Source organism: Dromiciops gliroides, chromosome 1, assembly GCF_019393635.1.
Source record: "Dromiciops gliroides isolate mDroGli1 chromosome 1, mDroGli1.pri, whole genome shotgun sequence".
NCBI lineage: Eukaryota > Metazoa > Chordata > Mammalia > Microbiotheria > Microbiotheriidae > Dromiciops > Dromiciops gliroides.
In genome coordinates this window covers 586,779,973-586,804,834 of record NC_057861.1, presented here as the reverse complement: position 1 = coordinate 586,804,834, position 24,862 = coordinate 586,779,973, and the positions used below count along the sequence as shown (strand labels likewise).

The window sequence follows — 24,862 nt, the reverse complement described above, 5'->3', positions numbered from 1 at the left end:
TCATCCTGTTTGTCATTTCCTATAGCACAAGACCATTCCACCACAATCATATACCACAGCTTCTTCTGTCATTCCTCAATTGATGGACATTCCCTTGATTTTCAATTCTTAGCCACCACAAAGAGTTGCTATAAATATTTTTTGTACAAATTTCCCCCCTTTTCTCTTTTTCATGATTACTATTGTTAACTGTTTTCCTTCCATCCTATTCCCTTCCCCATGATATTTATTCCATTATCCATCTTCTTTCATCTTATCCCTCTTCAAAAGGAATTTGCTTCTGTCTGTCACCTCCCCCAATCTGCCCTTCCTTCTTTTGTCCCTCTCTCTTTATCCCCTTTGCCTCCTATTTTCCTGCAGGGTTAGAGAGATTACTCTACCCAATAGAGCATGTATGAATGACTATCATTTCTATAGGAATTTCATTAGGTCTGATAGCTATAAGCTCTCAAAAGTATTAGTGGAAAAAAGGTCTCATTTTAGGTCAAATGAAGATTTGGTTCAGATTTGAAATGAAGAAATGTTTGACCTAATATTTAATATAAAAATAACAATAATAATAGCTAGCATTAATGTAGTACTTTAAGGTTTGCAAACACTTTACATATATTGTTCATTTTACCCTCAGAACACTATTATTATATCCATTTTATAGATGAAGAAACTGAGGCTGAGAGAGCTAAAGTGACTTATCCAGAGTCAAACAGCTAGTAAGTACCTAAAGGAAGCTTTTAAATCAGGTCTTCCTGTCTCCAAGTCCAATATTTGACTATACTAGCAGGTTCTGCAGCCAATATTATAAAACACTATAACATGTAGCAGAACCTGCAGAAAAATAGGTATACTTGAGATATAACTAGAAATCTTTGTGTCCAGGGAAAACACCACCAATTGTACTTGGGTCAATGGCATGAAACATGCCCTCTGCACCCTACTCCTTAGGTGAGAACTACCAGGGAACCCAATTCTGCTATGAAGGCCATTGCTAGAAGAAGAAGGAGGGGAGAAGAGGAGCTCATTTCAACTCAGCATTTGGTAGCTTCCTATTCTATTTTTTCACCAATTTGGTGTGAAACTCTCTTACTTATAAAGCTGAAGTATAAGACATGAAGTGGTATAGTATAAGAAACAGGGCAGCTAGGTAGTGCAGCAGATAGAGCACCTGGCTTAGAATCAGGAAGACTCACTTTGAATCCTGCCTTAAACACTTACAAGCTGTGTGACCCTGGGTGAGTTTTTCTTCCAGTGGCAAACCACTCCAGTATCTTTGCCAAGAAATCCCCAAATGGGGTCACAAAGAGTCAGACTCAACTCAATAACAAATAAGTCATGAAATGCTGTCAACATCTTTGATGTTCCTAGGCAAAGTACCATTTACTCTATCCTTGCTATCACCAGAGCATATTAAATATACTTCATGACTCTAAATCGACTGGTTGACTCTTCAGTCCACTCTGTAGTCTGTGATTCTGAAATTCTGTAATTCTGTGTAGAATGTTCCTGATACCAGGGCCAGTATCTCCCAGTAGAATGAAAGCACCCTGAAGACCAGGACTGTTTCATTTCTGTCTGAATCTTCAGCAACTACCAGAAAGAAGGTACCTAAAAATGTGAAACCAAAGGACCCATATGATTTCCTGCTTGAGTTTCCTTCCAGGTAAGTTCATCTGTGCAGACGAATCTATTTCCTACCATCAGACAATGAAAACCATGTAACCTCATGTATTTCCTCTTTGTTTGGCAGTGCTATTGTTGCCTGTTACCTGGAGGCATTAAATATGTGTGCGTTATATCACAAATATGCATTTTTTTGAGCCTTTACAAAATGTTTGATAGTACTCAGATCCCTTGTAAATTCTGGTTTCCTATTGTCAACATATTATTAGGAGACACCCTGTTTTCCAGAACTAAAGCCCAGCTAGTCCCTGAGCTTCAGCAAGCACCAACAGGTGTAGACATGAAGCCATGCTATGAACAGACGTTTTGTCTAACAACATTTCTGTTACAATGGTCTCTCAAATTTCACAATATAAGAAACTTTAGGAATACAATAATAACACAAACAATATCATGTATTTAAAACATTAAACGGGGGTGGCTAGGTGGCGCAGTGGATAAAGCACCGGCCCTGGAGTCAGAAGTACCTGAGTTCAAATCCGGCCTCAGACACTTGACACTTACTAGCTGTGTGACCCTGGGCAAGTCACTTAACCCCCATTGCCCCACAAAAAAAAAACCACACACAAAAAAAAACATTAAACAAAACTTCAGATGACATCAGTTGCATTTCCAAATGATCACATGTAAAAATCATTGATCTTGTTACCCATGGCATTTTAAAGTTACCAGGAATGGAACAATTTTATTCAATGAAAGGAATAATAATAATAATATAGTGCTTAGCATATCCCAGTCACTGTGTTAAGAACTCAACAATCACTATATTATGTTGATCCCCACAACAATCCTGGGAGGTGGGTACCATTATGATTTTTCTCTTTACAGATCAAGAAACCGGGCTAGATAGAGATAATATGACTTGCCTAAGATTACACAGCTAATATATTTCTGCAACCAAAATGTATATTTTTCCAGCATTTTTTCGGCACCTTTATTTGGGAATCTGAGATGAGAGGTATTAACAGAATAAGAGGGAGAGGGCCTCTGAACTGGAGGAGTCACAAGGGATCTCTGGTTTAAACAATCATTCAAGGAAGGGTTAACAAGAGGTTCCTATAAGGTGCAAACCATTTGCCTATTTCTTTTTCTTCACTCTGGGATTACTTCCAAACTAGATGCCTTCCTTCATTGCCCTAGAACAATGAAACTATCAGTCTCCCCAGGAAGTTCCATCTACTTTTAACTTTTATAAAATTTAATCTTTATTTTTCCTTAAAACAAGTTCTAAAGAGTGGTACATCAAAACTTAATCAGATATTTCAGAAAGGGAGTGAGTCCCTTTAATTACCCCAAATCCTAGGAGTTCTCCCCTGCAATCTTTTTTTTTTTTTTTGCGGGGAGTGGGGGGGGGGAAGGGCAGGGCAATGAGGGTTAAGTGACTTGCCCAGGGTAACACAGCTAGTGTCAAGTGTCTGAGGACAGATTTGAACTCAAGTCCTCCTGAATCCAGGGCCGGTGCTTTAGCCACTGTACCACCTAGTTGCCCTCTCCCCTGCGATCTTAAAAATGATTAATCTCCAAATCTCCAGAATCTGCTAAAGATGTTTTTAGTGGCTCTACAAACTTTAATTATCTGACTTTATTTCTCTGATGCAAACCTAGCCAATGTTGAAATGACTGGGGGATGGCGGAGGGGGGGGGGACACATGTTTTACAGGGTTTTTTTCTCTTTTCTTATAACCTAATCTCCTGCAGAAAACCTAAAGTGGGAATTAGTCCTGCTTACTGGGACAATTGCTTCAAGTATGAAAGTTCATTAGTCTCCCCCAGTGTTCTAAACTCTTTAGCTATTAGAAGATTTTCTGGTTGGCTTCATTTAAATCTTTCAAGGTAATAGAATGTAGCTCACAAGACAAGCAGTTTACATTTTACAAAGACACCCAGACAAAACAACAAGACAGATACAAATGGACACAAACAATTTTAACAAGGTGTGCAATTGCAATTCTGATTTTAAGCAGTTCAACAGAGACACACAGTTACCAGAGACATGCAGAAAAAAAAAATACCAGCGGCAAAACTAGTGGCGAGACCCTGGTGCATGTGTCCTTTTTTTTTTTCCACTTTTTTTTTTTTGGTGGGGCAATGGGGGTTAAGTGACTTGCCCAGGGTCACACAGCTAGTAAGTGTCTAGTGTCTGAGGCCTGATTTGAACTCAGGTACTCCTGAATCCAGGGTCAGTGCTTTATCTACTGCACCACCTAGCTGCCCCATATTATCATATTCTATACTTGTGTCTCATACCAATACTAGATGTTAAATTCCATGAGAGAGGCAGCTAAGTGGCAGCTAGGTCTTTGTATCTCCCCTACATGTAGCATACTTCTCTGCCTATTAGTGTTCTTTGATATATATGTACTGAATAAATGAAATATTGCTGCTCTTACATCTCTGCTAGTGACAGCACAGTAAGGATGATACAAAGGACAGAAGAGGCAAGTTTTTTAAAATGGAAGCATTTTAATTTGAATTCATGCTAGACTATTGGGATCATTCATCAGATCAGTTCAACAAAGCCCAGTATAAGAGTGAGGATTGATTGAGTAAATCTATTAAGACATCCCATCCCTCTTAAAGTAAATGCTAAAATGCTTAACAAGGTGAGAACACAAGTCAATCAATTGATCAGAAGTTTTAGAATTAATAAGAAAAAATCCTTGACCAGCCAGAGTGACTTTTTGGCACGGGAAGTGTGTTCAGGTTGGCTGGGGAAATTTGGTGACAGAACTGAAAAGATTTAATCAAGTGGAAAGTGGTTTCCAGATAAATCCCTATACGGTAGAATTCCAGGCTTTGGAACTGTCTCCTTCCCAAACACTGCTTGACCAGAAAAGGACTTTGGGAAACTCAGTGGTATAAAGGACTTGCTATCTTCCCATTAACATCCTCATATCAGCTAATGACCATGGACAGCAGTATCTGCATCAGGAACTATGGACAAACCAGATACAGATTCATAGCTCTATGAAGAGCTCTGCAGAGAAACTACACTCTACTGAGGAGGGGCATGGTGAGGACTTACTGAAAATATGAGTTATCCCTTTACTACACATACTCTAAGCTTCAATCCACTTTCTCCTATACTCTGCAACTGGGGAAGAATGTGTCAAAGATTTTGTGAACAAATGTATGTACCAAATTTGCCAACTATGCTGCCATATTAAGAGACCATTTCTAAAATTTAACTCAGTCCAGCTAATTGATAATTAACTGAAAATCATGTTGGGAAGCACAAAGGTAGGGGTTTGTGAGCTCTAGCATTAGAAAACCACCTCCAACTGCTCATGGCTAACCCCTGAGGAACCAGAGATAGCCTTGCTCTAGGTAACTGATTTGTCAGAAGTTGAGAAAGTCTTCTTAGTGCATGTGCTTTATCAGTAAGACCCTAGAGAATTTCTCTCATATTAATAAGCAATTATTGAATTAGGACTAAGTTTTTCCTGGATTTGTTTCCTCGTTCGGAAACCATTCCCCTGTAAATTATTGAGCCAACAGCTGAAGGACATTGCTGATAAAGAGATTAGGTTAACTTTCTCCTCAATCTTGTTCAGACCCTACCCAAGTGGGAAAGCCCATTGTGTTCTACTCAGGCTTGGGTGAGTCATAGATTCTTTGTTTAGATTGCCCAAGGCTGGGGGTGGCCTGGAAATAAGGGTGACAAAATCTGTCAAGTCCCCAGTCCACCTCTCATTATACTATTCATTCTCTCATTAATCATTAACCAAATCAAAGTTGATTGCCATCTGTCAGGAACACCCACTTTTCTTTTCAATCTTAATAGTTTATTTTTTCCAGTTACATAAAGACAGTTTTCAACATTTGTTTTTATAAGATTTTAAGTTCCAAATTTTTCTCCCTTCCTCCCTCCTCTCCCCAAGACAGAAAGCAATCTGATATAGGTTATATATGTACAATCACATTAAACATATTTCTGGGGGCAGCTAGGTGGCACAGTGGATAAAGCAGTGGCCCTGGATTCAGGAGGACCTGAGCTCAAATCCAGCCTCAGACACTTGATACTTATTAGCTGTGTGACCCTGGGCAAGTCACTTAACCCTCATTGCCCTGTAAAAAACAAAAAACAAATTTCTGCATTAGTCATGTTGTGAAAAAAGAATCAGAACAAAAGGAAAAACCTCAAAAAACAGAAACAAAAAAAGTAGAAATAGTCTTGCTCAATCTGCATTCAGATTCCACAGTTCTTTTTTTCTGGATGTGAAGAGCATTTTCCTTTGGAATTTTCTTGGATCATTGTATTGCTGAGAAGAGCTAAGTCTATCACAGTTGATCATCACACAACAGTTGCTCTTATTTGGGTACAATGTTCTCCTGGTTCTGCTCACTTCACTCTAGCATCAGTCCATGGAAGTGCAGGTTTTTTTCTGAAATCTGCCTGCTTATCATTTCTTATAGCACAATAGTATTCCATTACATTCATAAACCACTACTTGTTCGGCCATTCCCCAATTGATGGGCATTCCCTCAATTTTCAATGCTTTGCCACCACAAAGAGAGCTGCTAGAAATATTTTTGTACATGTGGGTCCTTTTCCCTTTTGTATCTCTTTGGGATCCAGACCTAGTAGTGGTATTGCTGAGTCAAAGGGTATGCACAGCCCCATAGCCTTTTGGGAATAGTTCCAAATTGCTCTCCAGAATCACTGGATCAGTTCACAACTCAAACAATACGTTAGGGTTCCAATTTTTCCACAGTTTCTCCAACATTTATTATTTTCCTTTTTTTGTCATATTAGCCAATCTGATAGGTGTGAGGTGGTACCTCAGAGTTGTTTTAATTTGCATTTCTCTAATCGATAGTGATTTAGAGCATTTTTTTTCATATGGCAATAGATAACTTTGATTTCTTCATCTGAAAACTATCTGTTCATATCCTTTGACAATTTCTCAATTGGGGAATGACTTATATTCATATAAATTTGATTTAGTTCCCTATATATTTAAAAAATGAAGCCTTTATCAGAAACACTGGCTGTAAAATTGTTTCTAAGCTTTCTGCTTTCCTTCTATATTAGCTGCATTGCTTCTTTTTGTACAAAACCTTTTAAATTTAATATAATCAAAATGATCCATTTTGCATTTCATAATATTCTCTATCTCTTATTTGTTCATAAATTCTTCTCCTCTCCACAGATCTGAGGTAAGTTATTCCTTCCTCTCCTAATTTGCCTATGGTATCACCCTTTATGTCTAAATAATGTACAACACCCATTCTTCTAAGGGTATATAGGCCACCAGGATCCCTCTTTTGGTCCACCAGAGATGTCCAAATGACCAATCCTTTTATTTGTTTTTTGTTTTGTTTTTGCAGGGCAATAAGGGTTAAGTGACTTGCCCAGGGTCACACAGCTAGTGTGTCAAGTGTCTAAGGCAGGATTTGAACTCAGGTCCTCCTGAATCCAGGGTGGGTACTTTATCCACTGCACCACCTAGCTGGCCCTGACCAATCCTTTTATTAATTATTCACTAGGCATAATTAATTAAATGACTAATTACCCAGAAAGTATGCCTCTTTAACTTTTTAAATAGAATGGAATCCATCTTCAAAGAGTCCTCAGTACACATTCAGAGTTCCCAAGAAACATTAGAAAATTTAATGGAATTGAACTCAAAGCAGATACCTGACTGGCAAAAAATGTTTGTGCCTGAATGTAATTCAACAATTCAATTCAACAAGTATTTGTTCTATACCTACTGTGCATAAAGCTGTTTTTTTTTACATAGTTCTAGAATCAAAATTTAGTCGAAAAATTGTCTCTGCCTTCATGCAACTTAGAGGGAGAGAGGTACAGATAAACAGGTAGTTAGGTGACTTAGTAGAAAGAGTACGGGAGCTGGAGTCAGGGAGACCTGAGTTCGAATCCAGCCTCAGGCTCTGTATGACCTTGGTAAACTACTTAGCCTCTGCCTGCCTCAATTTCCATATCCATAAAATGAGGATAATAATAGCTCCTTACATGCCAGCGTTGTTTTGAGGATAAAATATAAAATGCTTTGAAAACCATTACAATGTTAGCTACATTATTAACTACAATACACAATAAAAAATCGTACTTTAGAGAAGTCCCCCCAAATACACATACAGAGACTCAGTAAACCCCAATGGCTTCTTATCCTTTTTAGAATTAAAAACGGGGTCACATAGCTAGTAAGTGTCTGAGGCTGGATTTGAATTCAGGAAGATGAGTTATCCTGATTCCAAGCTTAGAGCTCTATCCATTGTGCCCCCTAGGTGCCCTTCTGAACTTTGCTAAGTAGACATAAAGGACCCAAGGATTTCAGAAGATGAGGAAATGACCAAATCTGTATAATATGGAAGATTACTTTGGCAGAAGATTAAGGGATTTAAGGAGGAAGAAAAGAGGTAGGGAGAGCTATTAGAAGGTGTCTTGTGATAGTCCTCTGGCATAAGGGAGTTCCCCTTGGGAGGACAGAGGTTCCCCTTTTGACCCATTCTTTCTAAAACTAGGCTCACAAAGCTCAAGCACCCACTAGAGGTACAATTGTCAAAAGGGAAAGTCCCTTTTGGGGGGGACCCAGTTTATGTCTAGAGAAAGGTCAATGGGCTTGCCAGAGACTTCAGGGGAAACAGACCCTTTAATGGGTTCAGATGCCATGAATAATATGTCATATCAATTAGGACCATTTCAAGGTTAAGTTTTATTGAAAGATTATTGAGAAAAGAGGAGAAGGAAAAGAGGAGAGGAGGGAGAGTCTAAATACAATTAAGACACAAACTGACATAGAGTCAAATTCACATAAGGGCAGCATCTCATTAGTGATCAAAGAGAGATGGGTCTATTCAAATGGTCCATTTGGATGGGAAGGCTTGGTGCCATGGGAGTAGCATGTTCCCAGGGAGAGGAGATATACTCCAAAGTACTCTTCTGAGAGTGGGATACTTAAACCCTGATCTTAGTGAAGGCCTACAGCTGGCCAATTTGCATGTCAAGGTTCAGGGCATATAGGGGGATTTTTTAAGGTGCATAGGTGCAAGGAAAAAGACAAAATGGTAGTTGACAACATATTATTTTTGGACACACACCTGTATTAATGTCAGTATTTTTCCATGGCCTAATCTTAGAGCAATGGTTTCCATGTATAGATTCCATAAGCTACAGCCTCCCTTAAGGGGAGATGGTTATGGCAGTCTCAAGATCACCAGGCCTTAGAAGGCTATTGCAATAGCCCAACCATGGAGGAATAAAGTGATGTATTAGCATAGTGGAAATAAGAATAGAGGGGAAGGGAAGAAATATTAAATATTATGCAAATAGAACTGTTAAAACTCAGTAAAGGATTAGGTATGAGGTAGAGGGAAAAGGCAAAAAGAAATCCTCAAGTTTACATGCAAAGGAAGCAGTGAATATTAGTACCAACCACTGAAGCAAACAAAGCCAAAGTTTCTACTCCACTGGCATTGCCCTCAAGAATACAGGACCACAAAATAAAAATACAGGGCCACTCTCATGCCAAGAAATGACATCAGGGGAAGACTTTATTAGAAGGTCTTATACCCAGATCCTAAGGTTGAATTGGCTTGTTTATGGCTGAATAAAAACCCTCCTAACCCAATATATCTAGCTGTCGCCAAACTGTTTCATATTCCATACAGCCATCTGCAAGAATACCAATGCCTCCCAAGCACAGGTATCGGGAAATCTGCCCTGACACTGTCCTTCTCCCAACCAGATATATTAATTCTTTAAGCCCAGACTTCCAGAAATCACCTCTACCTCCCATCAGGAAGGAGTTAATCTACTCATTTTGGGAGTTCTTACCTGGGATAGAGCTATTCTGATTAATGGATGAAAAATTAATTAACCTATATTAATTAGCTGGGCATGGACAATGCTTTACATTCCATCCGGTAATCCACCATTATACCAGGGTCTATCCAACACAAATACCTTCCAACCTTTCCTGCCACCTCTCTCAATCCCACTTCAGCATTTTCCTGTAGTTCTGGCAACAATAATCAAATAAATACTGGAATTGCTACTGGAAGAGGTGTAACAATCCACTTTCATATGCCTCCACTCAAAACCCCTATCACTGCCCAGACCTAAACTCCCTTCCCTGCACACCATTCTCCCATTATGTAGTATACCACCCTGTTAGAGTGTAAAATCCTTAAGGTCAGAGACTGTTTTACTTCTATATTTCTATAAGTGCCTAGTATATGGTAATTGCTTAATCAATGATTATTGATTGATAGATGTTGTGTTCAGTCATGTCTGACTCTTCATGACCCTATTTGGTGTGCCATTTCCTTCTCCAGCTCATTTTACAGATGAGGAAACTGAGGCAAACAGGGTTAAGTAACTTGTCCAGGGTCACACAGCTAGTACGGGTCTAAGGCCTTGTGCCACCTAGCTGCCTCTGATTGATAGATAACTGGCCCTTAATATATATTTATTGAATTGTCTCATCTGTTTTCCCCTATACACTTATAAACACATATAGAAAACTATGATTTCTACTTTCTTTGTCCTTTCTATGAGAATTCTTTTTTTTTTTTGCTTGGTAATTCAAAAGCAGATATTCAGCACACATTATGCTAAGACTTAAGATGTCATGAGTCCTCTTAAACTTGCTATTTCTATTAGGAAGTCAACATGCTAATCTGGCCCTGGTATCAGGAGCTTCATCCCTAAACACTCGTGTGGGAAAGGGGAGGGGGCACTTATCCAAAGCTGATACCTCCTCTCACTACTTTTCTGAACCTTACTCTCTACTCTTTGGTATTCTAACACGCCCTCTGGTATGGCTTGTATGCCATAGGTTTAAAAAAAAAGGGCTCTATAAATATTGACTCAATGGGATCCTTTCCCAAGAAGGGGAGGGGTCAAGCCAGGAAAAGGATGGAGAAAAGCAGTTGTAGGGAGGTTCTTCTGAGACCTAGGCGCTTTCTTCTCACTCACCCCAAAGTTAGGTTTATCTTGAGTTCAACTGATGGGGGTCAAGGTGTTAAGGACTGATCCCTCTGCCCAGGGCGGGAATGTCTGAACCGGAACCCAGCTACCCCAGCCCAGTGACTCCTCCCAGGTATCCAGCCCCCTGAACAAATGTGAACCTCCAGCACTGGTCAGCTGGGTGGGGGTGGGGTCAGGGCGTGGTAGGGGTGAGACGGTTGGGGGGGGGGGGTGTGACTAGAGCGGGTAGGTGCCTGTACCGGGGTCAGCCATCCAGACAAGCACTTACACCTGCAGCCCAGACTAGATGGAGTCTGTCTCCTTGCTACTACTGCTGCTCTTCACAACTGGTGAGTGTGGTGAAGGCTCTCAGAGCGCGCGCCCTCCTTTCGACTCCGAAGACCAGTCTGCCGGACCGATCGGAGGAGCGGAGGAAGAAAATGTGGAACCGTAGAGAAAACCCATTGCGGGAGGCCTAGGGCTCTGCTCACCCCCACCATCAAAGACTCCGTCCACACCGGCTCCCTTTGGTCCCTTTGGTCACGGAATCACCCACTTCTCCGGATTCTCTCTCGAAGTCCATCTGAATGGGTGGAGGGAAAGAGGAGTAGAGGGCAGGGAGGCGCCAGCTGTTGCGCTCCGGAAAGGGCTGTGGGATTTTAGGGGAGAGGGGGATTTGGAGAATTGCCTAGTTCTCTGAACTGAACGCGAAGACGCAAGAAACCTAAATATCCCTGAAATCACTCGGCAGGGAAATGGAGTGGATCTCAACCCCAACAGAGAGTAGGTGGGGGCTGCCCTGTGTAGGGAGTAAGGGTAGGGGCGAACTCATCACACAGTGACCCCCTCGTCCATTTTGATGTCGGCGGCATCAGGTGAAAATGAACCTCAAGCGTGCTTTAAAGGGAAAGAAACGAGTCGAACGAAGTGCAGTCCCAGGGTGGACGTCGGGAAGAGGGAAGAAGCGCGCCATCGGCTTTATTTGTGGTGATAGTGTGGGGTATGGATGGGTTGCTCTCCGTGTATGTACTTGAGCCTTCCATCCTTTTTTAGCGTTCACTGGTTTAGCTGACTCTGCTTCTCCCCAACTACCAACTGAAACATGCCTAACAGGAAGACTTCCAAAGTACAGGGTGTAATCACCTCGGACTGCTAGCCAGAGCTGGAAGAGGGTAGGAGGACGGGATGATTCCTGGGGATAAATCAAGAAAAGAAACTTGAGGCGAGCTCTGTTTTCTACGGCGAAGGCACTTTTCAGCTTGCTTCCAATATACTTAGACTCTGCTGTTACTGTGTAGCAGAGTCAGACATATACATGAGACAGTTTCCTTAAAGGGGCCCGCTAGAGTATTTTCTTTGGTCAGCGTACACTGCTCCCTCTATATACCCCATCCTGGTTCTTAGGAAGTATTCGGGTCTAGCGAGAGCCAACTTCATGGAGAGCGGGGACGGAAGACAGAAATTCAAACTGAATGGCTCTTGTAGATGGAGCAAGGATCAGTTCAACAGGGATTGGAAAGTGGGAAGGGAGTGTGTGTGTGTGTGTGTGTGTGTGTGTGTGTAATTTTCTAATGACCGGGTTGGAAACAAAAGTAAGTGGAGTCTGAAAGGACATTTGGTAGTTTTGTGACTGTGGTCAAGCAACTTGACCTCTGTCTGCCTCAGTTTCTTCAACTGGAAATGGGGATGGTAATAGTACTTACTTCATAGGGTTGTTGTGAGGATCAATTTATATATTTGAAAGCATTTAGCATATTGCCTGGCACAAAGTAGGCCCATAACAAATGCTTGTTCTCTTCCCCCTCCAGTCCCTCCCCCCTCCCCCCTCCCCCCCATAATGTTCTACCAGGGTGAGTGCTCAAATCTCTATATTAGTCCCCCACCCCCACCCCACACATACGTGGTACTTGAACTTCTCTTTATCAGCTCCACCCCTGCCTTGATCTAGGACTAAACAACAAGCGTTTAGTAATTGCTTCCAATGGGCCAGGTGCTGGATACCAGCTTGTCACTTCTTCCTAGGCAGGAAAAATTAAGTGCTTTGCGCTTAATAGGGGATGCAATGTAATTTAAATAAATTGAAGCTAGTTTTTGAGTCTGCTCACCTACTCTTTTGGGACCTTTTCCATCCTGGGTGCCTTCCCTTAAGCACTTACCTTTCTGGAGCAGCATCCCAAAATCTGGGTTTCTTCCCCATTGCCCACTTCTCCCTCCGTTGATTTTAGTCTCAAACCTAATTCCATCTCACTTAGCTACCTCCTTGAACAGCAAAGTGGTGAGGAACTCCTTTCAGCATCTTAGGAGGTTAATGACTAATAACTAACCCCTTAATAAGTAAACTTGAGAGAAATTTGTATTGTAATGGAAGACTCTAGAAAAATGAAAATTCTTAATGAATCTCTATTCAGCCTTTGGGAAGTGAAATTTTAGGAGAGGATGAAAATGGGCCATTTTGGTATTTCTTAAATCATTATAAGATTTTTGTTGTTATTCAGAGTCATTTCAGAAAAATGCAACTCTTTGTGACCCCATTTGGGGTCTTCTTGGCAAAGATACTAAAATGGTTGCCATTTCCTTCTCATTTTACAGATGAGAAACTAAGGCAAACAGGATTAAGTGACTTGCTCAGGGTCATGAAGCTACCAAGTGTCTTCGCCCAGATTTGAACTCAGGAAGACTCATCTTCCTGATTCCAAGTCCAGAACTCTATCTACCCAGCTGCCCTTATTTATAAGATTGGCTTTGCTCAAATACTTTTCACTCCTTTTATCTTGAGCCAGGGGATTGTTTGCAGAAATTGTAAGTGCCTCCCCTTTCTTGGAGAATTTGCTCAAATGAAGTTTTTGGATTATTTGTAGCTTTAAAAACAAAACCCACAATGCTCTTTTTGCCATTTCCCCTACTCTCCACCCACACAGCAGAAGATAACCAAGAGATGCATAAAACAATCACCATTTTTATACTATATGTCCCAATAAAGAACTTGATTGGATTTTTGGGTTTTTTGGTGAGGCAGTTGGGCTTAAGTGACTTGCCCAAGGTCACACAGCTAGTAAGTGTCAAGTGTCTGAGATCAGATTTGAACTCAGGTCCTCCTGACTCCAGGGCCGGTGCTCTATCCACTGTGCCACCTAGCTGCCTCTTGATTGGATTTTTAAAAAATTATCTTGGAATGGATAGAGGAGCATTGGCATTATTTTTATTTCATCTTCACTGAGAACAAAAGAGCACAGAAAGGAGGATTGAGGTTAGATACAAGTGAGGACTTCATTATAGTGAGTTTTGTTAAACCTTGAAACGGGTTCCATGGACAAGTGGCGTCCTCCTTTGAAAGTCTCATTTTTGAGGCATAAAACCAGGATGATGAACTCATGGACTTCTACAGGGTCCTTTCAGCCTTGGAATCCTGGAGGAGAATGAGTTTTGGGACACTAGTTCCAGAGCTATTCTTTTTTTTTTTTTTAGGCAATGGGGGTTAAGTGACTTGCCCAGGGTCACACAACTAGAAAGTGTCAAGTGTCTGAGGCCGGATTTGAACCCAGGTACTCCCAAATCCAGGTCCGGTGCTTTAACCACTTCGCCATCTAGCTGCCCCCCATAGCTATTCTTAGTCACTTCAAATGAGGTCCTGCACTGTTGGGCAGTGATTAAAGGAGGTAAGGGGCAGTTATGTGGTGCAGTGGATAGAGCACTGGTCTTGGAGTCAGTAGGACCTAAGTTCAAATCCAGCCTCATTTGCTTGACACTTACTAGCTGTTTGACCCTGGGCAAGCCACTTAACCCTGATCGTCTCAAACATCTGGGGTCATCTCCAGTTGTCCTGATATAGATTTTACTGCTGGACCCAGATGGCTCTGGAGGAGAGGGTGAGGCTGGTGACTTTGCACAGCCCTCCCTCCCTTAAATCCAAATCAGTGAAGTACAAACAATAACAAAGGAGGTAATCAAGGAGGGAGAAGGTAGACCATAACCCCTTGCCCCATCACCACCAAAGCAAATCTCCTCTTCCATATGCCACAGAAATAGTCTTGCTGTACCTTCCTTACTCTTCTAAAATGCCCTTGATGTTGATTTTAACTTCATGTCATCTATTAAAAAGTGTATTGCAGGGGCAGCTAGATGGCACAGTGGATAGAGCACCGGTCCTGGAGTCAGGAGTACCTGAGTTCAAATCTGGCCTCAGACACTTGACACTTACTAGCTGTGTGACCCTGGGCAAGTCACTTAACCCCAATTGCCTCTCTAAAAAAAAAAAAAAAAAGTGTATTGCAGGAGAGGGGTGGAAGCTGATAATCAAACCCTCCTAGGGTTCTGATAGTGCCTTTCTAACTTCATTTTCTCCCTCTCAGTTTCAGGGAAATCCCATGTGCATCGGAGGGGACTCTTGGAGCTGGCAGGAGCCATCAACTGTGCTACAAGCCGTTCGTCACTGGCATATATGAGCTATGGCTGCTACTGTGGCATTGGAGGAACTGGGTGGCCCCGGGACCGAGCTGACTGGTAGGCATCATCCCAGCCCTCAGTATCCCCAAGAGCTTGCCTGGACTGACCCTGTTCAGATCATGTGGCTAGGAACACCTGAGCTACAAGTACTTCTTGACTTTTTCTTCATCTTTCCTCCTCATTTAAATTCAAGTTGTTGGGTGTTTTTTTAAAGTCCCCTCAAGACTATGACCAGAGCATAGCCCCTCAAATAAACTGCATCCATAACTTTATTGTCTCCAGGTGCTGCCAAAAACATGACTGCTGTTACAGCAAGGTTGAAAACGCTGGTTGTAGCCCAAAGATGGAACGATATAACTGGGAATGTTTAGACCAGAGGGTAGAATGTGGTAAGTCAAGAGATTGCTTGTTCCTAGACCACCCCTTGCAATCATGTCTTTTTCTCTGATCATAGCCTGGTTGGGTCTATTGGGACCCTGTGTCCTAAAACCTGGGATGAATCTGGCTCTTTAGCAAATCTTAAACAGGTCTTCTAGGTAGTTACTCTATATAGGAGAGTTAGCTGGGATATGCTAGTTTTCTTTTTCAAGTGGAATATTGAACTACTCATTGAATTATAATAGCAGGTTAGAACTAGCAGATACACCAACTGGACTTGGAGACTGGAACATCTGGGTTTGAATCCTCCCTCTGACAACTACCCTGTTATACATATCCCATCAAGGCCAGCTGGCCTAGTGGGCAGGGTGCTGGATTTGAAGGCAGGAAAACTTGGGTTTAAATTCTATCTCTAACACTGACTAATTGCCCTTCAAGGATTCAAGACTGGGAAGAGATGAAAAGTACAGATGTCAGTTGTCAAATTAGCAAAGGAAGCTAGGGGAGATAGCTTTTGTTCCATCTGTGGGTGAGCTATTTCAGTGACCCAATAGTACTCCCCAGTTAATCAGATGGAAAGGATTTTAGGTTTTCTATAATTACCTTTTCAATATGGGGAGAATTCCCATATCATCAAAACTTCCTGAGTAAAGAGAACCACAAGTGGAAGGTTGTTAAACCTTGGGACCTCTTACCTTCTACTCCCCTCCTTGGAGATTGACTTTGAGCTACCCTGCTATTAACTTTGGGGGGGGGGGTAATGAGGGTTAAGTGACTTGCCCAGGGTCACACAGCTAGTAAGTGTCAAGTGTCTGAGGCTGGATTTGAACTAAGGCCCTCCTGAATCCAGGGTTGCTGCTTTATCCACTGTGCCACCTAGCTGCACCCCCTACTATAAACTTTTAAGTTAACTGCTAAGTGTCCCAGAAAATTACTTTAGACTATAAACTGCGGCACAGGTATAGGAATTTTTTCACCAAAGACCTTTTTAGACTGATGAAATCACAGTGCCACACAGTTCCCTTGGGGGTTTCAATGAAGCAAGGAAGAGAAACTAAAAAAGTATTATAAAGCAATACTCTACTGGGGTGTTCCCCTTTAGTATGCATATTGAGGAAGAAGATGGGGAACAAGTTATAAAAGACTTTCAGGCTTCTGATTATCTCTATCCCTCCCAGGACCCCCCCCCACACACACACCTGATAGCCTTGCAGACTTGTCAGATAAAGATAGCATACAGAGGGAAAAAAAAGTTTATGTTATACAAATTTTATAATAATTTAAACAGAGGGAAATGATTATCTAATATGGCTTGGAGAGATTAAATAACTTGTCTCTTGTCACAAAGCTGTTTCATAGCAGAAGCAGTACTAGCATTATCGTTCTAGAAAAACATCTAATCTTAACCCCTCATTTTACAGAAAAAGAAACTGAAGTCCAGTAATTAACCAACCAATTTATCTAAGGTCATACAGTTTGGGGCAAGTCCAGAACCAAAGGACAGCATAGTTTCTACTACGAGTAGTTTCTTCTATATCACTAGCATTTAGTGAAATGGTACTTGAGTACCTTTCCTATTTCCTTAATGTTAGTGCTTCCTTCTGTGATTATCTGTCAAGTATATCTCATTTGTAGTCGTTTATACATTATCTTCTCCACTGGACTGTGAGTTCCTTGAGGGCATTTCCTTTTCCACTGTGTCCCCATTTTATAGATGAGGAACTGAGGCAAATAGGGGTTAAATGACTAGCCTAGGGTCAAACAGCTAGTGAGTGTGTGATGCCAGATTTGAACTCAAATTTTCCTAACTCTGGGCCTGGTGCTCTATCTATTGTACTCCCTAGCTGCCCCATTCTGCACATAGTATATGGTTGATAAATGTCCATTGACTTGACTGACCTTGAAGACGCATGTTATACTGTTTTAACTGAATGAAAATTGTTTTCAATATATTTGTTTACGTACCTTTGGTTTATGTTTGTCATGCATTATGAATTTAAATACGTACACACTGCCCTTCCTTCCCCCCCCCCCACCTCACCCTATTTGGAGATACTCTAAATAGCATTCTTTTTATTTAAATTATATGTTTGCCCAATTTCCATTTATGGGACAAGTTCATATATTAAGTAAGAGAAAGTGGAGCATGGCAATATTTACTTATACTCCTCCAAAAATTTAAAATGTGGTATGCAGACCACTTAGCTCTTTAAGTCTTTATTGATGATTCTCTTTGGGGGTGGTTTCCCTCTCCTATTTTCATTACTCTATGAAATATTTGGTTCCCACAGCCTCTGGCTCCAGCAAGAAGCTGAACCAAAATATTTTTTGTTTTAGAAAAATTAGACCACACCTTGCACTGGACTGGGCCTGAGGCATGGCTTTTATCCTGCCCTGTGCCCTAGCTCTGCATGCCTGATGTCTTGCTTTCCCAGCAACATGGCTCAGAAAAACCAGTCAAACTCAGGATTTGGCAAATTATCAAAATGACCCCTACATTCTGCTCATTCCACAGGAATATCTCTGGTCCCATTAGCTAACATTTTCCTCTCAGTCATAACTAAGATTTGCAACATAGTAAATTTGATCTTAGGGGGCAGCTAGGTGGTGCAGTGGATAGAGCACCGGCCCTGGATTCAGGAGTACCTGAGTTCAAATCTGGCCTCAGACACTTGACACTTACTAGCTGTGTGACCCTGGGCAAGTCACTTAACCCCCACTGCCCTGCAAAAAAAAAAAAAATGATCCTTTGTTTTCCTATAAAGCAAAATATATGGAGAAGTTCACATCTTGGGTGTCAATAACTATGTAAAATAAAAATTTTTTAAAACTTGATGGAACCTGGTGTATTTCCTAGAGTTCAATGTGCTGAGTCAGAAGTAGGCAAGAGGGCAAAAAATGTGTAAAAATACAATATGACTTAGAACAAAAAGTGGGGTTGGTGAGAGAGAGAAAAGTACTTTAGAATTGGAAGTTATCTTAGAAGTCACCTAATCCAGGGATTCCTAATGATAGGTTTTTTTTGTTTTTGTTTTATGAAACTTCCTGGATAACAATATACTATTCATGATATTCTTTACAATTATTTACTACATAAGACATCATTAAAGAATTTTTAACATCAACTCAGACTACGGTCGTGGGAACCACTTCCCCAATGCAGAAATCCCTCTTACAGTAGCCCCATACTAGGAAGTCATGTAATGTAGTCTTTGCTACAACATCTCTAGTGATAGGGATATCACTACTTCATAAGGCACGTTGTTTCATTTGGAAATAGCTCTAGAACAAAGCAATCTCAAGATTTCCATTCTTTTTCTGGTGAAATTTTCAATCATGATCCCTGGAGAACAGATTAAATTGAGATGGAAAAAAGGTTAAGATTTAACTGGAGTCCATATAACAAAAACCAGAAGTAGGTATCAAGTCCTGATTAGCAGACACTTAAGTGTGGTCATACCTAATAAAGCAGATCCATTTATTCTTGTTTTCAAAATCTACCCTGGAATGTGATCCACTCAGAACTCATACTTTACTTAGTTAGATCTAGAGTTTGCTTCCTGGTGCTTTTGTTTTCTTTGGACTTCATAAGATCTGAGATCTTAGTAAATACTGTCTGATTTCAACCCTCCATAATTATCTGTCTCTCAGAGCCGAGGCTAAAAGTTTTTCTCAGGGTAAATCAATGATAATAGGGTTTGGTGACAAAATGAGGATCATATTATTCACTTGAATTCACCATACACAAGTGATTTGATATATGGGAATATGGGATATTGGGTCCTGTATGATTCAGGACATAAAATCCTCTTATCTATAAGTCTGAGAGGCACAAGGAGATGAAGCGAATTTCTACACAACTAGCAAATGTGCAAGGATTTGAACCCGGGTCTTCCAGACTCCAAGGCTTGAAAGAACACTTTATCAACTGAATCATATATAAAACTCATGTGACTTTTAGCAGCAATATTCTAAAAACTTACAAATATGAAGTTATTAGCATGTGAGGGTAGAGACTTTTCTACTGAGGCCTCTTCCCTTCCAGAAGAATTCTGACCTTATCCAAACCATGCAGGAATTTTTGATTGGTTATGTATATCTGTTTCAAAGCATTTGGGTTGTGTTTTTTTTGTTGTTGTTCCAATGGGTAAAGAAATGAGAGAGAAAAAATAAAATTTTGTTAATTGTAAAAAATTAAATTCCATTTTTTTTAAAAAGGAAAAAACTTTATACAAACAATGTTGCCTAGGGAGCTTGTTGTGCAACATTCAAGAGTGGCTCTTTTCCAAATCTCCCAACAAATCTGCCTTATTTCCTTCAGCAGAACTATGCAAAATGAGGTCTAAAGCAAAGCCTTTCACATAGCATGTTTTCACCAGCCCCTGGGCAAAGACAAGGCAGGATAACCTGTAGTTATACTAAACCCAAAGAAAGATGAGGAAAAAGATAAATGTGAAAATAAATAAAAGTGAAAAAAGTAATACATTTAATGGTGTGGCTCCTCTGAAACTTTCTTAGCCTGAGAAAGTGCAATAGATCAAAATAGATTTCTGGAAATTCAGGAGAAGATTCAAGTGTTGGAATATTTATACACTCAGAGGATTCTTTAAATATGGTTGAGATTGAGAAAAATCCAGTAGGTTTTCTGGCTTCTACCTGAAAACTGAGAGAAGGCAAAGAATAGTTTGTTCCTTTTCAACAACCCAGTCACCCAACACCAAACCATCCTTACTCCATGTACTGAAAAGTAAAATTCACTCTGCTGTTAGATCTGTAGCCTCTCGTGGTGATCAGGAGAAAGCCTCTAAAAGGAAAAAATCTGGGTCCCTACTTACATGCCCAATATTTGAGATTCTGTGAAATTGTCTCATTTGAATTGAATATCAAGACAGGCTTTGAGTGCCATGAGGTTTGGAATCATAAATAACAGTGAGAGCTGGAAGGGATGTCATTAAATCCAACCCCTTTATTTCTTTCTTTTTTTTTTTTTTTTGGTGAGGCAATTGGGGTTAAGTGACTTGCCCAGGATCACACAGCCAGTAAGTGTCAAGTGTCTGAGGTGGGGTTTGAACTCAGGTCCTCCTGAATCCAGGGCCAGTGCTCTATCCACTGCACCACCTAGCTGCCCCCCCCTTTATTTCAAATGAGGAAACAGAAAGGTTATGTGCTTTGTCCAGAGTCACACAGATATAGCAAGTTCAGTGCTCTTCCCATTACACTAAAATGTCTACCTACCATTAGTTCAACGCTCCCATTTTACACATAAGGAAACTGAAGTTCAGAGAGTTGTGTCACATAACTTTATTGGCATGATATAGGTAGCATGAGGAATTAAACCTGTATCCCCTGATTCCAAATCCAGAACTCTTTCCACCATAACTGAATTTGTTTAATAATCTAAGGAAAAGGGGCAGCTAGGTGGCAGGGTGGATAGAGCACCGACCCTGGAGTCAGGAGAACCTGAGTTCAAATCTGGCCTCAGACACTTAACACTTACTAGCTGTGTGACCCTGAGCAAGTCACTTAACCCCAACTGCCTCACCAAAAAAAACCCCAAAACAAAAAACCCAAACCTAAGAAAAAGTTGCTAAGAAAATCTGTACAAACCTAGGTAGTAAATAGTATGATAGAATTTTTTTGTACTAAGTGATCTGGACGATCACAACCTTAGTTCCAGTTTCACTTAGATCCAGGCCTGGGTTCCAGACCAAATTCTCCAGTAGCTGGAATTTGTTTTAGCCTATCCCTTCAACCTTTTCTATCATGGGCCTCCTAGATCCCCAACCTCCATCCTACTTGATGCTTCTGTCTACATGGAGTCCTGGAAATAACGAGCTCATTTGCACTAAAATGTTAATATAGTCATTTTTTAACTCTTCCCAGATTTATTCAAAACTGGATCCCTATGATCAACAAGTTTAAAGTACATCATTTTGCAGCCGAGGAAACTGAGGACCGGAGAGGTTAAATGAGTTTTGAAGTGTCACTAATCTAATAGAGAGGCAGAATTTGAACCCAGGTCTTCTGACTCCAAGTATAGAACTCTTTTGAGTAAATCATGCTGAGCAGAATGCTTAAAATACATAAGTATTTACTATAACTTTCTGCTGTTAAGGACCTCACCTTAATGGAATCTGGGTGTTAGATACTGCTGAATGGACACCTTCTAAGCCTTTTCATCTAACCACTACTGCCTCAATGGTCCAATAGAGAGACTTAATCCCCTTTGATTCCTCTTAAGAATTCTAGGGATTTGAAATTTTTAATAGGAACTAATGGTATAACTAAGCTAACCCATGCACTACTCCATGACTGATGACTCAAAAATGGGCCTCTACATGGACAAAGGAAATGATACATCATAGAAAGAACTTTGGTATCTCTAGCTAAGCTGTCTCTATATTGGTCTAGGCAAATTCAAGAGATGAGCATCTTTTTGAAAGTCTTTCTCTTTTAGATAGGTCTTTTTGATTTTGTATCATAGTCAAATTACTATCCATGAATAATCAGTTTATTTCTGGTTCTATTTGCACTGAAATTCTCGAGGCTTCTCATCTACACCGATAAGTAGTTATTGCTCTAGTCAATTCTAAGTTTGCTTTCTGTTAAGGGTTGGTTCTTTGATAGATAGACATTTTAAAATGAGATGATTTACAACAGTGTTAGGCAGTCAGACAGATAAGCATTTATTAAGTGCCTACAGCATGCCAGGCATTGTAGATACAAAGAAGTCCCTGTCCCCAGGAACCCACAATCTTTTTTTGGGGGGGACCCACAATCTAATGGACAGATTCAAGAGACTGGGAATGAACTATCATAGTACTCAAGGGCAAGGATTCTAAGTTTTCAATTGTCTGGTAGCACTAACCTAAATGCTACCACTTGGTAGTATCTGGAAAATAATTCTGTAGGGTAGATGCTCTTATGTCCAATGACAAGCTCAGTCATTCCTGAACAAAACTATGAAATAGGTATAGTTTTCTATGAACCTTTATTTTGCCCTTACTGAAGCATTTGGTGCTGGTTTTGCTTTGGGAAAATAATTTTTATATACCTGCAGTGAAAAAAGAAAATTTCCAAGTCATGTCATTCACACTTAGAAACCTCCCAGTGGCCTTCTGTCTTTCTAGGATCTCAATACCAGCCCCTCCTTTATCTACCTTTATCGATTTTGAGTCCTGTCATAGTCATAGTAGAGTAAAATAAAATTAAGGCACATCTATGCTGGCCAGACACCCAGAACAGGTTAATATGGGAAGATCTAAAAGGAAGGAACATTTAATAGTGGAATTTCAGATGTCTTGTGGCTCCATCTACCACTCTCAAATCATGTAAAAACAGAACCATATAAATGACTGCCTATTCCACTGACTTGACTTGTGATGGTCCTATATTGTTCTAAACATCCAGGGAAGAGATTTAAACTTGAAACACTGTAATAATACCAAGAGACACTGTTGAAATCCTGCAGTGTTGTTGGAATGTCAATCTTTCAATGCTTGGGGTGTTCTACAAATCTTACTAACATGTTCAGTGTAGTTGCCACATCTAATCCCATAACTTGCATTCTTTCTGCCTCTTTCAGGTGCCAACCTGAACAAGTGCCAAGAAATGATGTGCAAATGTGACAAGGAAATTGCCCACTGCTTGGCCACAGCAGAATATAACTCAAAGTACATTTTCTTCCTCCACGTGTTTTGTGGAGATGAGAAGCCAAAATGTGACTGACATAACTTGGAAATTTTCTTTCTGACTGTGGGTATATAAAAATAATTTTCCTTAAGCAAAAAAGTTTTAGTGTCCCAGTAGCAAAATAATGGTTCTTACCTACTTCTCTCTTTCATAGCTCCATAAGCCTATGGCATGGGCCCATCTATTGCCATGCTTCGTCTCCACTGAAAGCTAGCTGGAGACCATTTTCTTCCTTTCAACCCCAGACAGATCCAAGAAATGGACTTGTTCTACTGTGAAAATGGGAGGAAAATCGAACTCTCCCAGTTTCACATCTATTGTTAACTGTGGCCTTCTGGGGACAAGGTCAAGACATCTACAACTTAGAGATGGGGGTTTAAAATCAAAGGGAACTGGCAGAGGTGATAAGCTTCTTAAGGGAAAGTAGGCCTAATAAATTTCAGAAGACGTGGGTTCTAATAATACCTGGCATTTATAAAAAGAAAGTTTAATGATCTCTTAAGTTCTGCTTTTATATTGATGAACTGGCCCTATTCCCTAATATTGTTTTCTGGATTTCTCTTACCTTTAGAAATGGGGGGGGGGGCGGGGCAGGCAGCTAGATGGCACAGTGGATAAAACACTAGCCCTGGATTCAGGAGGACCCGAGTTCAAATCCAGCCTCAGACACTTGACACTAGCTGTGTGACCTTGGGCAAGTCACTTAACCCTCATTGCCCCAACGGGGGTGGGAGGGGAAGGGAACAAGAAATAAAGAATGAATGTTTGTCATCAAAGACTTTTCAGATAGAAGATATTTTAGCTGGTAAATATGGTTTCCTGTTTAACCCTCTAAAACTCCCAAGCAACTAGATGGTTAGGTGAATAGCGTGCTGGTCCTGGACCTGAGTTTAAACTTGATCTCAGACCCTTACTAACTGTGAGACCTTGGGCAAGTCACTTAATTTCTGTCAGCTTCCATATCCCCAACTGTGAAATAGGGACAATAACAGCACTTACTCCCCAGGGTTGTTGTGAGAATCAAATGAGATGTTTATAAAGTGATTAGTGCGGTGCTATGTAAGTGCTAGCTATTATTATTATTATTTGAATTGAATTGTACTGTCAAAGAAACTAATTTACAAGTATGGTTTCCTATTAGAACTCTAAGAAGTCTCCACATAAGAAGTGGAGATAGGGTATAGGTCAAGGGCTACCTCTTCTGTTTATTTCTAAGTTTTTCTAACTAGATCAAAACTCCTTTACCTGTTGTAATAATTGGAATGATGCCACCTACTGGAGACTTGCTGTGGGAAAGCTCCGCCATGAGGAAAATGCCTCAGAGGCATTGTGGCTTTTCCTTGGCGTCAGGAAATGACGTTTGCTCATGGGTGCTGTCTATCAAGGGTGCCAGCCAATCAACTTGAGGAGTCTCCTATGGTCTGGGAGGAGACAGGAAGGAGGAAAGGGAGACTGCACGGAGAGCTCTGGGGCTTTTTGGGTTCCTGACTTGATGGTGGTGGTGGCAGAGGACTTCACAGGAAATTTGAGGAAAGATAGGAATGCCAGGCTGTTGGAATTCTGTTCTCAATCTTTTTCTTTCTATTTTCCAATAAACCCTTAAAAACCTAAACTCGTTTTTATCAGTGATTTTAGTCAGTTTCCCCTAAAACTGGGGGAACAGATTAGAATCCACATTTAGAATCTTAAATTACACACTGTTTTACAGACTTGTTATTATATTTATAATCATTTAAG

The 24,862-nt window shown here is 40.6% G+C and overlaps 1 protein-coding gene across 1 annotated transcript; it reads left to right on the top strand.

Moving 5' to 3' along the window:
- The first annotated feature begins 10,919 nt into the window (after nt 1-10,919).
- Nucleotides 10,920-23,161, top strand: PLA2G10 (phospholipase A2 group X). Its single transcript, XM_043979357.1, has 4 exons — nt 10,920-10,962; nt 14,962-15,112; nt 15,338-15,444; nt 23,019-23,161. The coding sequence occupies exons 1-4, from the start codon at nt 10,920-10,922 to the stop codon at nt 23,159-23,161; spliced, it is 444 nt and encodes a 147-aa protein (XP_043835292.1).
- Nucleotides 23,162-24,862: the final 1,701 nt, after the last annotated feature.

What these genes read in the sequence shown, in the direction of transcription:
- PLA2G10 (XM_043979357.1), top strand. Translation starts at nt 10,920, where the DNA reads ATGGAGTCTGTCTCCTTGCTACTACTGCTGCTCTTCACAACTG. An exon ending in ACTGCTGCTCTTCACAACTG is followed by an intron (nt 10,963 to 14,961) that starts GTGAGTGTGGTG and finishes TCTCCCTCTCAG; the next exon opens with TTTCAGGGAAATCCCATGTG. An exon ending in CCCCGGGACCGAGCTGACTG is followed by an intron (nt 15,113 to 15,337) that starts GTAGGCATCATC and finishes TATTGTCTCCAG; the next exon opens with GTGCTGCCAAAAACATGACT.